Source organism: Lepisosteus oculatus, chromosome 14, assembly GCF_040954835.1.
Source record: "Lepisosteus oculatus isolate fLepOcu1 chromosome 14, fLepOcu1.hap2, whole genome shotgun sequence".
NCBI lineage: Eukaryota > Metazoa > Chordata > Actinopteri > Semionotiformes > Lepisosteidae > Lepisosteus > Lepisosteus oculatus.
The window spans coordinates 20,639,924-20,653,945 of record NC_090709.1 but is presented as its reverse complement, the minus strand read 5'-3'; the positions used below and the strand labels follow the sequence as shown (position 1 = coordinate 20,653,945).

The 14,022-nt window shown below is 42.6% G+C and overlaps 1 protein-coding gene and 1 non-coding gene across 2 annotated transcripts; both read left to right on the top strand.

The window, feature by feature from the left end:
• The first annotated feature begins 1,102 nt into the window (after nucleotides 1-1,102).
• LOC138242520 (zona pellucida sperm-binding protein 3-like) lies at nucleotides 1,103-1,959 on the top strand. The gene is made up of 2 exons (XM_069198053.1): nucleotides 1,103-1,738; nucleotides 1,840-1,959. Exons 1-2 carry the CDS (start codon nucleotides 1,187-1,189, stop codon nucleotides 1,957-1,959), a joined length of 672 nt encoding a protein of 223 aa, XP_069054154.1. The 5' UTR covers nucleotides 1,103-1,186.
• Nucleotides 1,960-10,784: 8,825 nt separating this feature from the next.
• On the top strand, nucleotides 10,785-10,895 carry trnal-caa (transfer RNA leucine (anticodon CAA)). The gene is made up of 2 exons: nucleotides 10,785-10,822; nucleotides 10,850-10,895. It is a non-coding gene; the product is annotated as a tRNA-Leu (tRNA).
• The last annotated feature ends 3,127 nt before the right edge of the window (nucleotides 10,896-14,022 follow it).

The window sequence follows — 14,022 nt, the reverse complement described above, 5'->3', positions numbered from 1 at the left end:
AAACTAACATTAAGTTGTCAAAGACATTCATTTACATACAAACAAAAGACAGACATAGTAATGATTCTACATTAACTTGTCCTACATACTGTAGTAATGTACCGCAGAATTCCGACTAAGTAACTCAGAATTGCGACCTAAAAACTCAGAATTTTGACTTTATCTCTCACATTTGCAACGTCGAAATAGCCCATATTTCATTGTCTGTCCTTTTGTTATTGTAACGGATTCGGGTTCTAGGGCTTGTGCCCTCGCCGCTTCTGTATCTTATTTCATATTCTAGCCAGCAAGACCTGGGTTTGAGCCAATACGGGGTTTGAGGCACGAAGTAGGGCGGGAGCGGCGAGGGCACAAGCCCTAGAACCCGAATCCGTTACAATAACAAAAGGACAGACAATGAAATAGGGGCTATTTCGAAGTCGCAAATGTGAGAGATAAAGTCAAAATTCTGAGTTTTTAGGTCGCAATTCTATGATTTTAAGTCACAATTCAGAGATACCATAGTGCGTTTTTTTTTTTACTCCCTGGCGGAAACGGGCTTCCATTGGTTCTCAGTGCTGCGAAGCAAAAGCAATCTCTGGAAAATCAGACAAATTATTATCAGATCATGTCAAAAGCTGATCAGTATTTCTTTACTGGAAAACAAAGAAATGCTTGTATTACACATTTTAATATGACATGCAATTACACATGAAAAATAGTAAAATTATTGTTGGTACATGTTGATAGAACAGCCCCCTCGATAAAAGAAAGTGTGGACGGACGTGTCGCATGTTCCGTACTCTGTCTGACAGCGAGTTTAACACACTGTCCTTGGAAATTAGAAACTAATTGAACAATAAATTAATCTGAGCAAATTTTACACGTGTGGGTGATTTAATTCTGTCGAAATTGCGTTGAACTCCTCCGCTGAGGTCAGATACACACGGGAAAGTGTTCAGGAGGCTTCACGGAGTCCCGCCTCAGACTGGAAGCAGGTTCTAATTAGACCCTGAGAACAATCCGAGTCTCTGTGTGTAATTGATTGTGTTGATTGAGCGGTAGTGTGACCAGGTGTGTGGTAGCAGGTCCTGCCAGTATAAAAACCTATTCACCGCATTCACACTTTATGCTTTCTTGCTTCAACACAGTTTATTGGTTTACTTATTTTACTCCTGTAGCAATTTAGCGGGACGTTAATTTGGCGATGCGCTCGTTTCTCTTTATGCTGTGCCTGTGTGCTGGGGCTGGGCTCCCCGCATTGATCTCCGCCGGGCCGGCTGGCTGGGACTCTCGGGAATTAGCGCTCCAGGCCGACCTCCCGGCTCTCGAAGACGCAGCCCAGTCGGAGGACTTGAACCTGGCAGATGCGCCCTCCGAAGACCTGTCTGCAAGCGAGAACGACTCGCGGTCCTTAGCTCCCGACTTCCGCCGCCTTCCCGTATCCAGAGACGCGTACTCGCCCTACTTCGACAAGGAGAAGATGAAGCCGGCAGCCGCCCCTTACCCGCCTACATCAAGAGCGTCCTGTTTCCCTCCCCAGCGAGGGCGGCAGCCGGCTCGCCCGGCCATCGGGGGCACCCGAGGAGTGGCTGTGTGGTGCGACTCCAGCAGGATGTACGTGAGGGTCAGTCGGCTCCTGTTCGGCTTCAGCTGTCGGCCATCGGAGGTGACCTTGGGCAACTGCAGCGTCAGCCGAACCACACGCAGTTACTTCTACTTCATCTACGGGCTTCACGAGTGCGGCACCGAGCGATCGGTAAGCGGGTCTTCATCTACAGGCAGTGTATCGATGTGAGCTGTAGGGCCGGTATCGGGGTTGCCTTTTCTGGGAATATCCCTTCCTCTGTGACCCTGCAGGTTGTCCAGGGCCGCCTGGTGTACTCCAACACTCTCCGCTATGCCCCGCCCTCCTCCAGTGCGCCTGTGCATCACTTCATTCCCTTCTCTGTGCCTGTCAAGTGCTCCTACAACAGGTAGGCAGGGCTCTGCTGCTGCGGAGAAGCTGCTGGGGAAAGTGTCCAGATGCCCCTCAACCCCTCTGTCCTGCAGGTTCCACTACTCCTACAAGGTTGGCTATGTCCCCACATGGGCCAGGAGAAGGACCTTCTTCAAGGACCTGAAGAACAAGCACAGCTTTGTGCTGCTCACCACCAACTGTAAGCTCCTTGAGCGAGTGGCTCCTGCCTGCAGGGGGTGCTGTGTGCAGGTGTAATGCTGTCTCTCTCTCTCTCTCTAGCCCGCTGGGTCCGGCTCTCTCCTAAGGATGAGTACTTCCTGGGTCAGCCCATGTACTTCCAGGCCACTGCCTACTTTGCCACAGTGGAGCAGAGGCTGTACATCCACTCGTGTTGCGTAACAGAGAAACCGGACCAGCACTCCCAACCCCGTTTCCCCGTGATCGACAACTTGGGGTACGGCCCCTTCTGGGAGGAGAGGTGGGCAGGAGCCCTGAGAGCCTGCAGGGGTTCATCCTTGTCCTTGTCCCCAGGTGCATGGTGGACAGCAAGGCAGATGGCTGCCTGTCCAGGTTTGTCCCCTCCAAGCAGAAGGATGTGCTCCGCTTCACAATTGATGCCTTTCTCTTCCAGAAGAAGCTGTCCAGGAAGGTACTGCTCTCAAAGGCTGCTCAGCCTTCTTGCTCTACTGATCCATGGTCTGCTTTTCCATCCATGATCTAGATGTGAACCAGACTGTGGCAGCTGTAGTGCCTAGAGTTGCCAGCTTGCCTTCACTGATGGCAGAAGGTCCTTCTCTGTCCCTCTATTGGCCTTGATCTCTTAATGCTGTGACCTTCCCTCTTGTAGCATGAAGTGACTGAGCTGTACATGCACTGTCATGGCTGTGGTTCCTGCTAAAGCAACACCAGGGACCAAGTCCTGCACCTACAACAGGGAGGCTAAGAGGTACTTCTGCAAGGAGCCTGCTGAGGGTGCTCTGGGACATGCCAGGTGGAGGCCTCACCTGTCCTCCTCTCCTCCAGGTGGGAGGAGCTGTATGGTGACCATGAGGTCTGTGCCTGCTGTGAGTCCAGGTGTGCTGGCAGTCGGAATGAAGGTGGGTCTGGTTCTCTATCCCTTGTGGATGCATCTCTGCCCAAGAGACAACTGCTTGGACAACTGAGGAATGATCCTGTGCTGGACAAAAGGACTGTGTAAATGAGTAGACTGTGGGTCTCTGGGTATAGCAGATCCCTCAATCCTGGGTGTTGCTTGTCCACAGGTACCAGGAGCCTGGTGACCAGTAGTAGGGTGGCTGTGGCACCAGTAGAAGCTCCTCTGGAGGTGGGAGCTGACTGGACTGAGGATGAGGAGGGAGACCCTCAGAGCTCCAGTGAAGATGCTGAGAGCACCAGTGAGGATGTGGAGGGAGCAGAGGATTTTGGAGATGTTGGCCAGTGGACAGGTAGGGTCTGGCAGGTGGAGCCCCTATAGGGGTGGGTGTCCTGCAGTGTAGCTGGATTGTTCTCCTTCTTCGTCCCCAGGTGCCTGAATGAAGGCTCCAGCCTGGCCCTTGTGACTCTCCTGCCTCCAGTCGCCTTGTAATGGCAACATTTCAATAAAGCTTCTGCCCTTCTGCCTTCTGCCTGCCTGCCCTTGTTTCTTTATGGTTTATAGGTTTGAATAGGGTGGAGGAATTCAAGGGACGGGAGACCCATTAATCAATGGAAGTATTTGTGGGGGTTCCCCTTTCAAGAATGCTTCCCGTATTGCTGCCAATGAGGACTGAAAATGTCTGGAGTAATAAAGCGTTGTACTGGGGGAAGGTGGCCGCACTATTCCTTGGGCAGGGCAGTGTGACACTCTTTACTGGGGGAGAGACAGAGGTGTTCAATATACTGGAAATCCTCCCATTTCTGAGAGGGGTAGTGCTTATGGAGTGTGAGTTGCTACTGTAGTGCCCAGTAAGGGTGAGATCTGGTGTCCTATTCTAGGCTGCACAAACTGTTTAAAATAAACACAAGGAAGGAATTGTCAACAGGGGCTTGGTGTAAAGTAGGCCTTCCATTCCTTAGCAAAGGAACAATACTGGTGCACAAACATCAGTGAATAATGGTACAGTTAGAATCTCGGAGGTCTTGTCTTATGGGCGTTGGTTTCACAGCAGTGGTATTGGACAGTCATGAGGAGTATTAGGATTGAGACTGGAGATCCCAGCACTTGACTGGGAAGACAGGTGTTCACAACCACCTCTACCAGCAGCACAGACTGTGTGGATTGAGACTGAACACTTACTACACAAAGCCTCTCCCCTGTTTCAGTGTCCCATGTCGTGAATCCTAGTCTCCCTTTGTGACTACCTATAATTTGCACAAATCATGATGGCCCACTAACACTGTTAATTTTTAGCCCTACTGCACTGCCCTATTAAAGCTTCAAGGTTTTAGGATAAACTATTTTATATAATGGTTCCAAAGGTGGCTTCTCAAAGTACTTGACATAATTACAATTAGAATACACAAGATAAAACAGTTCCAATAGACAGAGGAGACCATGGATGGTGGTACTAAGGAAAGTAGAAGCAGAGGGGTAAAGATTGGAACCAGTTCAGTAAAGGCTCTTCTACAGAACAAGGTGTTGAGTCTGAAGTTGAAGGAGTTTAGGGAAGGTGACTCTGCTATCCTTGGGCAGAGAGTTCCAGAGCCTGGGGACATAACAGGAGAAGGCCCTGTCACCCATACAGTGTAGATGGGCTTGGGGGACAGTTAGGAGACCAGAATTAGAAGAGCGAAGGTTATGAAGTGGGGAGTAGTGTGATAATAGATTAAACTGCAACTGAAATGTGAAGGCACGTTCTACAGTTTATGCAAGAAAGGGTAATGTTAGGCTTTTATGGGACGGGGGTAATGGCAGCACTTTTGGGACCGTTGGTAAAACAGCAGTACTCAAGGATTCATTTCTAATATTGAGGACAATGGGTTATATACCCATCGTTCTTACCAAAGGCTCAGAGACCTTTTGCTATATAAAAAGACTCTTTTCCACCACTAATTTATTCAGGTTTGGTTCATTTGGGTTTTATCAGTTAAACATTTAATATTGTATTTGTCAGTTTGTTGATGCCTGTATATCACAGTGATCTGCACACACACCTTTGACTGAATATGGGCTGCCAAACCTCTCCACCTAACTTATTTATCACTGTATGTACATAAAAAGTTTATTTGTAATAACAGGGTTGTTGGTGCCAGTAGTCAGATTGGGTCAATTGCAAGGTAAGAACAGCATCACATTAACTGGAGATGATCCAGAGATTAGCATGCAGCTCTGTACGCCAGATTAGTACCGATTTGCAACTCGCTCGTCTGCTGACTTAAGTCCCCTGCTCAGTAATCACAATGTTACCAATTGCAATGAGTCCAAGGAAACAGCTGCTGCTCTCTAGAGGACACTACAGGACAGGACTAAGTACAATTCCTGCAATAGACTAAGCAGTTTAGTGCCAAACTGATGGAACACTGAATCCTATGGGACAGTTCCGAATGTAGTAGCATCTTAATACTTAAATAATATCGTAAACACCTCATGATCTTAAGAATCTGTCGCTGTTAAAAAGTATTGTAATAATAAGCTAAAATTGTACTGCAGCCACAACACAGTGGACCTGCAGCTCCTGTCCTGATCATACAGAAAGATGTCATCACTATAACACCTGTTAACAATCATAGCGCCTGCAGTCTGTGAAAGAGAGCTCTGAGGTAAATATTCCTTGCAGGGAAGTGAACTGAAAAACAGGCAAATACATCACAGATGAAGAGCAACGACTGTCGCTAAAGAAAGTGAGCGAGGGTACACCTATAGTAGTTCATCCACAGAAATTCAAACATAAATTTGTGACGCACCAGAGTACCACAAAGCTAGAAGCATGCCTTCAACTGGAGTATTGTAGCACGACTATGTATAAGTAATATTAACTTATTCCAGGCGTTCATCTGGTTTAAGAATACGAATCAATGCCTTCAAATAGACCTTTAACAGTCCTTTGATGTAGAATTAAGAAAATGGGGAATTATTTGAACCCATTCTCAATCCAGTAGTTTATGGACAGGCGCTCTCAGCAGACTGTGTGCAGGAGTGATGGGTGATGTGGAATTCTATGGGCTCAGTGGGAATCTGGGAGTCAACTCAGGGCTCTGCTGTAGATTCCTGTAGAACCGGTGTGAAATAATAATGTATCGTTGGCTGGTATTGTTAATGTAAAGTTTACTGGTACATTTTGGCCAAAACATATTTTCTTTCTTCTTTTTTTCAGCATGGAATAAACCTATTACTTGTTCCTTTGCAGCCTACGCATGCTGACGCAGCTACCCACCTGAACTACAAATTGTATGTTGGCCGTTCCGTTACACTATATTGATGAATCGTACAAGATCATAGGATCTATAAGCCTGAAGACTTGTCTTGTACAGTGCCCTGATAAAAATCAAATTAATTACACTAATTTTTATGGTAGTGAGGCTTCCATAGTACACGGATGGAATAGTGGACGGTGGGCTTTTAATTTTTTTTTTAATTTAAACACCAGAAATACAAAAACGAAGACAGAATATGAAATACGATACAGAAATAGACACTTCACATCCAGAAGAATTCACAATTATAAAAGCTGAAACTTATACTTTTAAAATATTTCCATTGTATGTCCTTTTTTACTTAAAAAAGAAACTCTTCTTTAGCTCAGCTGGCAAGGCCTGGGTTCGAGCCAATGCAGTGAGGCACGAACTAGGGTGGGAGCGGCGAGGACACAAGCCCTGGAACCCGAATCCGTTACAATAACAAAAGGACAGACAATGAAATATGGGTTATTTCGAAGTCCCAAATGTAATATATAAAGTCGGAAAGTTCTGAGTTTTTAAGTCGCAATTCTCGGTTACTTAGTCGGAATTCTGAGATACCATAGCGCGTTTTTATTTTTACTCCCTGGCGGAAATGGGCTTCCATAGAAATGGTCAGATTCAGAGCCATTGCAGTTCGTGCTAATTAGAACAACGCCAGTACTGAACCCTCAGCACCGTACTGACTACTGAGCACAAGTTCAGCTGCTCGCCAGCTTTGTTACGCACAGTTTTGCATTGCTATTGAGCTCAGAGCAGGAGCTGATCTTCAGACAGTACCGTGTTAAAAAAGCAACATGAGCCAGGCAGGAGTCAAACCTACAATCTTCTGTTTCGAAGTCAGATGCGTTATACATTACGTCACTGGCCCTAATCTTACGGTGCTCAACTGCACCATAGTGACCTCAGCGCCACTACTAGTAATACATCGCCCCCGGCCAAAATTGCTTAGTAAAAAAAAACGTTTTCTATAATGTCTGTTTAAAAATATTATATCTTTAAAAAAGACAAAGGGTTTGTGTGTCACGCTAAAGTTTCGATTCATTTCGAATGCAAAGAAAAAACATCTTCCAAGAAATCATAAATTTGTCTCATCCTCCATACTATAATTCTCTCTTGTAGTAGTAAAGCATTTTGAGTCAAACCGAACAATATATTAAAGGAACAAGTAATAGGTTTATTCCATGCTGAAAAGAGAAGAGAGAAAACACAACGTTTCAGCTGTGAAACCTTCTTCAGGTTTGTTTTCTCTCTTCTCTTTTCAGCATGGAATAAACCTACAATATTACTTGTTCCTTTGCAGATACGCATGCTGACTTAGCTACCCACCTGAATATATTAAACGTTTCATCTATACGATTAACAAAATGTTCTCCTGAATAACTACAGTAAATGACAAAACCTTAGAGCCACAGAGAAAAACAAATTGCATTTAAAGTAATTTTAAAGGCTTGAGATAACATTGCACTATTAATGCAAATGTCTGTCTTCTTTGTGGCGCTTACTTTTTGTTGCTTTAGCAAATTTCATGCAGTTTATTTCTGACACAAGACATAACAAGCTTGTGTATTTATGACAAAAAAGCAGGGCAACAATTTATATCGGCCTTGAAATTGAAATTGTTAAAAAGTGAGTTAAATGCAGATATAGTAAATATATTTTCTCATATAATGGTGTGTTTTTCTGTCTAAAAATCCTTCATGAATGGTTTAACAGACACCTTGCATAATTAAAAATTATATATTTACGAATTTTAACTTTTTATACAGTAAAGTTTTGTTGTGAACATGAGCCCTGTTTATCAATGTCACCAACACAGTTCTGGATTTTATTCTGCCTTCCTACGCACATATGAATTTTCTTTCACACAACAGCTCGCATGTATGGTAGCGTATTAGCGCCAGGGATACAAAGAATGATGTTGGCTTTTAAATGAGAAACCATTTGCGTTTATACAAAATCACAATGCATTGTCCCAGACATTGGGACATCCTCTGTTTAAACACCTGTCGTTTTCCCGAATATTGGCTCCTGTGCTTCGGTCCATTTGAGAGAGAAGACACTAAAAAAGTCTTGTGAAAGTGGATTTTGCACCTGCGCCAGTGCTGTAGTGGTATCATACAGACACCCATACAAATCCATCACACGTTGGAAGCTCTTGAAGGCAACGTTAAATATTGCTCTGTCCGTTGGTGGATTAGGTATGCATGCTACATTTCAAAGTAAAATGCAATGTAAAAAGATCAAATTTGATTCAAAATCGATTAATGTAAAAACCGATAAAGCTCATGTTTTTTATCTAGTTTTATCTATATCTAGTTTTTCAAAGGTCTTAAAAAAATGTTTATCGCGATTGTGAAAGTTAGAGAAGGTGTACCAGCGCGTGCCTTTATATCGCCAGCTTCAGTCTCGCCTGTAGCTGCGAGAAGGTTAAAAGCGCGCAAGTGATCTGTCTTTCGTCCAAATAATTGCTGGAGCAGCAGGACGTAGAGCACCATCCAGCAGCTGTAGACGATGTTCGAGGAAGAGCTAATTCTGTTTTCAGCACAGGGAGCAAGAATGAGCTCAGTCCGGCTCCCAGCAGAATCCATTCTGGTTTGGTTGCTGTCAGACTGTGCATCTGAAGCTTTTTGGATCGCAACGTGAAAAAAAAAGAACAAAAACCAATTGCTCACATCGTGTTACTTCTACCAGAGGAAGGGAAGATATCACTTAAAAAAATCAGCACTTAATATTTGGATCCGGGGCCTCATACTAATTATTTAACTATCAGATTGTGTTTCTGCAACATTTTGTGCACAGTATGCCGTATTCAACAATAAAACAACAGTCACAACGAGGCCTTTACGCCCAGTCTGGGGTATTTTCCCCTTTTATATTTTTGCCACTTTATATCGAACCTGTTATACTCCCAGAAGTGCGCAGTAGCTTCTACTTAATAAAAATATACAATTCACCGCTGGTATAAACAGATGTGTGCCATGTCTGCTTTTGTAAGCATTTGTTTCAAAAATAAGTTCACAATATGTTAAAAACACAAAAAGCACAAACTTAATAATACAATGATACAAAATCAAAACCAAATCATAAAGCCAATTAAGTACCTATCCTTTGAAAACAGAGAACACCTTTATATCTACAATAAAAAAGTGATATTTGTATCTACTTTTGAATTACTGTACAAAGCAGACAGTATTCCCTGAATTCAAAGATCAGATCTTGCCCAAAACAAGACAATCAGACGTGAGCTGAATTCAGAACAAGAGCCTCTGCTTCGTCGTTTATTGAGCTTGTGATCAAAGTCTGAGTGAAAAAAGACCAGCTATTTTAACTGTTTGAATGAAATACACAAAGGGCACCTTCCTTCGAACCGGTGTCAAACCAGCAACCTAAGCATTCCCTCTTGTTTCCACTACAGTCCTCCGCTCTACCAACTGAGCTACCAACAGATGTCAGGAGATGCTCTCTGGCACATACTGTCCAATGTAGTGAAATGTTCCGGAGGATTTAAATCCCAGATCGACATCGTTTCCAACTCGTTTCCTTAGTCTTGTTTACCTTGAATTTAAGCCACAAACCAGGATTCTACTGTATAAACTTCCGGAGATATTACAAAATGTTTGATGGAGCATCAATCATTCCAGGCGGAAATTGACTCCTTTTCTTTCTCGAGGGATCATATTAAACATTTCATTTGGATCGAGAAGAGGATCACCATGAGACACAAAACAAACAGTTTCATTCTGTCTTTATTAGAATCTGTATCACAGCTTATGAATGTAAAGCCTTTAGTATGCGAGAGTGAGAGTTCAGTTGTGCCAGGGAGTGTGAGAAAAGAGAACTGAAATTTAGTAAATTAATATTTAAATAGAGCGTAAATCTTCAAAGTGTCACTGCAAAATTATTACAGGGGTCTACCAGCTGCCGGACGTACTTGTTTTGGGACTATTTCCAATAAGTACCGCATTAGTAGTTGTGTGTCCTTACTGGTATCTTTTAAACATTCGGTTATATACAAACGGGACAGAGACACAGTGATAATCTGATTTTAACATGTCCTGCATTTTAACTTACTGAACAGATAAATTGAAATGTTCTGATTCAGAGCCCCTGCAGTTCGTGCTAATTAGAACCACAACAATACTCCTGAGTCCTGAGCACCACACTGAGCAAAGGTTCAGCTGAACTCTGACTTTGTTCAGCACGACTTGTTGTTGCAGTTGAGCTCAGAGCTGGAGATGATCTCCATATTCTACCACACTAACTAGTCCTAAACGTAGTACACAGTACACACTTTTTTAAAACAATTTAAAATATTACACAAAGGCTGTAAAGCACACTCTAAATCGATCCGAATATTTGATTTCCGCGATCCGTTTAGGCAACATTAGGCAACGTGGCGCTTCTCCAGCAAAGCATTTCTCAGTTTTGTGAACTACTGGTGCTTTTATCACACCATCTGACGTACCTCGTCAGGATGGCCGAGTGGTCTAAGGCGCCAGACTCAAGGACTCCTGTCTTTCCATTGCTTGGGTGTTCTGGTCTCTGCATAGAGGCGTGGGTTCAAATCCCACTCCTGACAGCTTTTCCCTCTCTTGCATTTTTCCTGTCTTCTTGTGCTCGCTGACAACGACAGAAAGAGGAAAACGGAGAAACCGGCTTGCGGGCACATGATGGGCAGGGAAATGCTTCGTGAACACTTCAATGTGATTAGCAGAAAGTCAAATAGGCTTCGATTTCTCCCTTAAGAACTGTTTGGGGTGCCTGTAATCGAGTAAAGATTTACGGTCAAGAAGAAGATGTATTAAAACATATTGTTTTCCTTGCGGTTTCCCCTGTATTTCATTAAATGTGGCATTGTGAAATCAGCCTGTAGCCCTACGGAATGCAGCCACTCTCCCGGTGACAGCGGCAGGAGCCGAGAGGATTAAATCAGAGCTCGAACAGAGAGTTTAAAAAATATGGGCAACTAGAACATAGATCATAGAACATTTTTATTAAACTTTCCTATCTGCTCGGCCTTACTGAAGTATTTTAGCTGCATTTTTGCTTCTATTTATATACTTTACAGTAGATAGTGTTTAGTAAGAGAAGAGAGATACAAGCGCTAAACCCCCACAATAACCAAACCTTAACTAAAGCAGGAAGATCAGTTTCTGCTCGAGACAGCCGTTTTCTGAACTGTAAACCTTCAACACTGGCTGGAGACGCTGTGTCCGGACTCCGGGGGGTTGTATAAGAAAAGACTCGGAGAGCTGCAGGCGCGGCTCATTGCTCTGCGCTCCCCGTGCGGAATGCGCGTGTCCTCCCTCCTTCATTACCTTCATACACTCCTCTCAAACCATATCAAACTCCTGGAATATTTCGGTGAACAGATACTGGGTCTTTCTTTCCGAGATCATAGGCAGAAACAATAAACACGGTGAAAACAGGAAGGTATTCTGATCGTATAGAGAAATGCGCAAAAATACATTTCCTAAAATCCAATAAAATCTAGTTACATTCTGATGCTATTTTGATGTATCTGAATAGTTTTGGCACAGTTGTTACAGCAAAGAGACAAATAAACTTTTTTAAATTTCATTCGAGCTGTAGTTTAGAAAATGTTTTTTCAATTCTCTAAATAATACAAACACAAACACCCGTTGTAAGCGACTGACCATTGATATTCTTGAATTATAAGCCCGTACACACGCTGGCAGGCAGTTCAGCGAATATGATGCCCCTGCAGGGGCCGAATATTAGACAGACGTATACATACAGTCATCGTGTGGAGTTTATTCCTCCTCTACCGCAGTCTTTGCCTCTTGTCACATTTGCGCTTAATAGTCGATTTTTTGTATAGAACACCGAATATCTTGAGGAAGCCTGTCAAGCGAAGATTGATGGATTATTGAGGTGCAAACACTGGTTCAAAATCAACACCCTCTGCTATTGCCGTTGTTTCTTTGATAATTTCTTCAAATTCCTCATCTGACCTTCAATATCGAGGGATATTGAGTATAATACCATACAAATTGTAACTTTCTTTTGATTGCCAGTTTTATTAAAATGCCATCCCCTTTTACAGTTATTTTAGATGTTTGGCAAGGCGTAATATCCCCCCTCTCACCCTCAGCTAAAATATTTTAAAAGTACAACAACATTACATTATATTGAACAGCGTTTATGTTAACATTTATATTCAAATTAAGGTAAATATACGAAAATATTAAAATAGAACTCCGGCGATCTGTTATTTTTGCTTGACAAGTTCTCGAACAATTTTGCAATGTTTTTTAAATTACTTTAGCTGAAGATGCAACGGGAGCATAAGTGAATTCTCCCTCACTCACTGGAACATATAATTCTATGGGTGAATACTAACTGTTTGCAAGTTGCCAATGTCGGTAATTATTGGAAATTCCCGGTAATGTTGACTCTGGTACTCAATTGTTTACTACTGCAAATATCAAAATAGTTCAGGTTTTGCGGAACAATTAAATTTTTGCGGTGATGATGTTTACTATAGGAAGAAGTGCGTCCCTGGGTGGGATCAAAAAACCCACCTGGGGATTAATAGCCGAAAACGCTAACCGATTGCACCACAGAAATGCTTATACCTTACGCTTTTTTTCATTTACATACTTTTGGTGAACAAAAAAATTCGCTCGCATTTCATCTTTCGCAAGCTGTATGATTAAAAAAAAAAACAAGTTGTTCTGCAAAGGAAATGAATAAACGCATTAAACCAAATCAAGAACTCTTTGAGTGTCCCAAATTACATGTTCTGTAAAACAAGACAGGAAAAAAAAAGGTACCGCTGGAAATCGGATCCAGGATTTCCTCTTTATGAAACAAGTCTTTTAACCAGCTTTACCACAGCACTGGCAGAATACTATTCTTATACAGGTGGGTACCCACCCTCAAACCTTTGTTCTCTCGCTACTGTTACAGGAGGCGTTGTAGGACTTTTTTAGTTCAGAAAAAGCTATCAATTCATCTTACATTTCTACTCCATCAATATTAGCAATGCTATCTTTACTAAGCTCTAAATATAGCTCTAAATAAATGCAAATTTTAAAATACATTTTAAAATAAATGCTATTCCATATGTTGTAACTTTGTGGTATTTAGAAATTTTAGGATGCAAGGGAAAGTATTACTGTATACAACTGTGAAAGAGGCTTGTATTTTAATACAATTTTCGATCAAAAGAAAACCAAAGTCCCTATGATATTACCGTCAATATCTCTTGATATCAACGTTCAGTTGAAAGATTTGAAGAAACTCTCAAACAAGCAACTGCAGTAGCAGAGAGTTTTGATTTAAACCGATGCTTGCAGCTAAATACTCCATTCATCCTTGAAAGAAGCAAAGACAGGGATATTTTGAGTGTCTCCATGATCCTCTTCTCAATCCAAAAGAAAGGTTTTATATGATCCTGATCCCACTAGAAAACGGGCCAATTTCAGCCTGCACTGATGTCCCTTCAAACGTTTTATAAGAACTCTGGACGTTTATACAGTGGAAGCCTGGTCCATTTCTTCTTCTGAACGAGACTATGGGAGTGAGTATTTTGACGTCGAACTGGGATTTAAATAGAGGAACACTACACTACATTGGGCTACACGTGTGAAAAAGCGTTTACTTTCCGACCTCTCGATAGCTCAATTGCTAGATCTTAAGACTATAGACAAAAACAGTGGGCATTTCTTATGTCCCTGGTT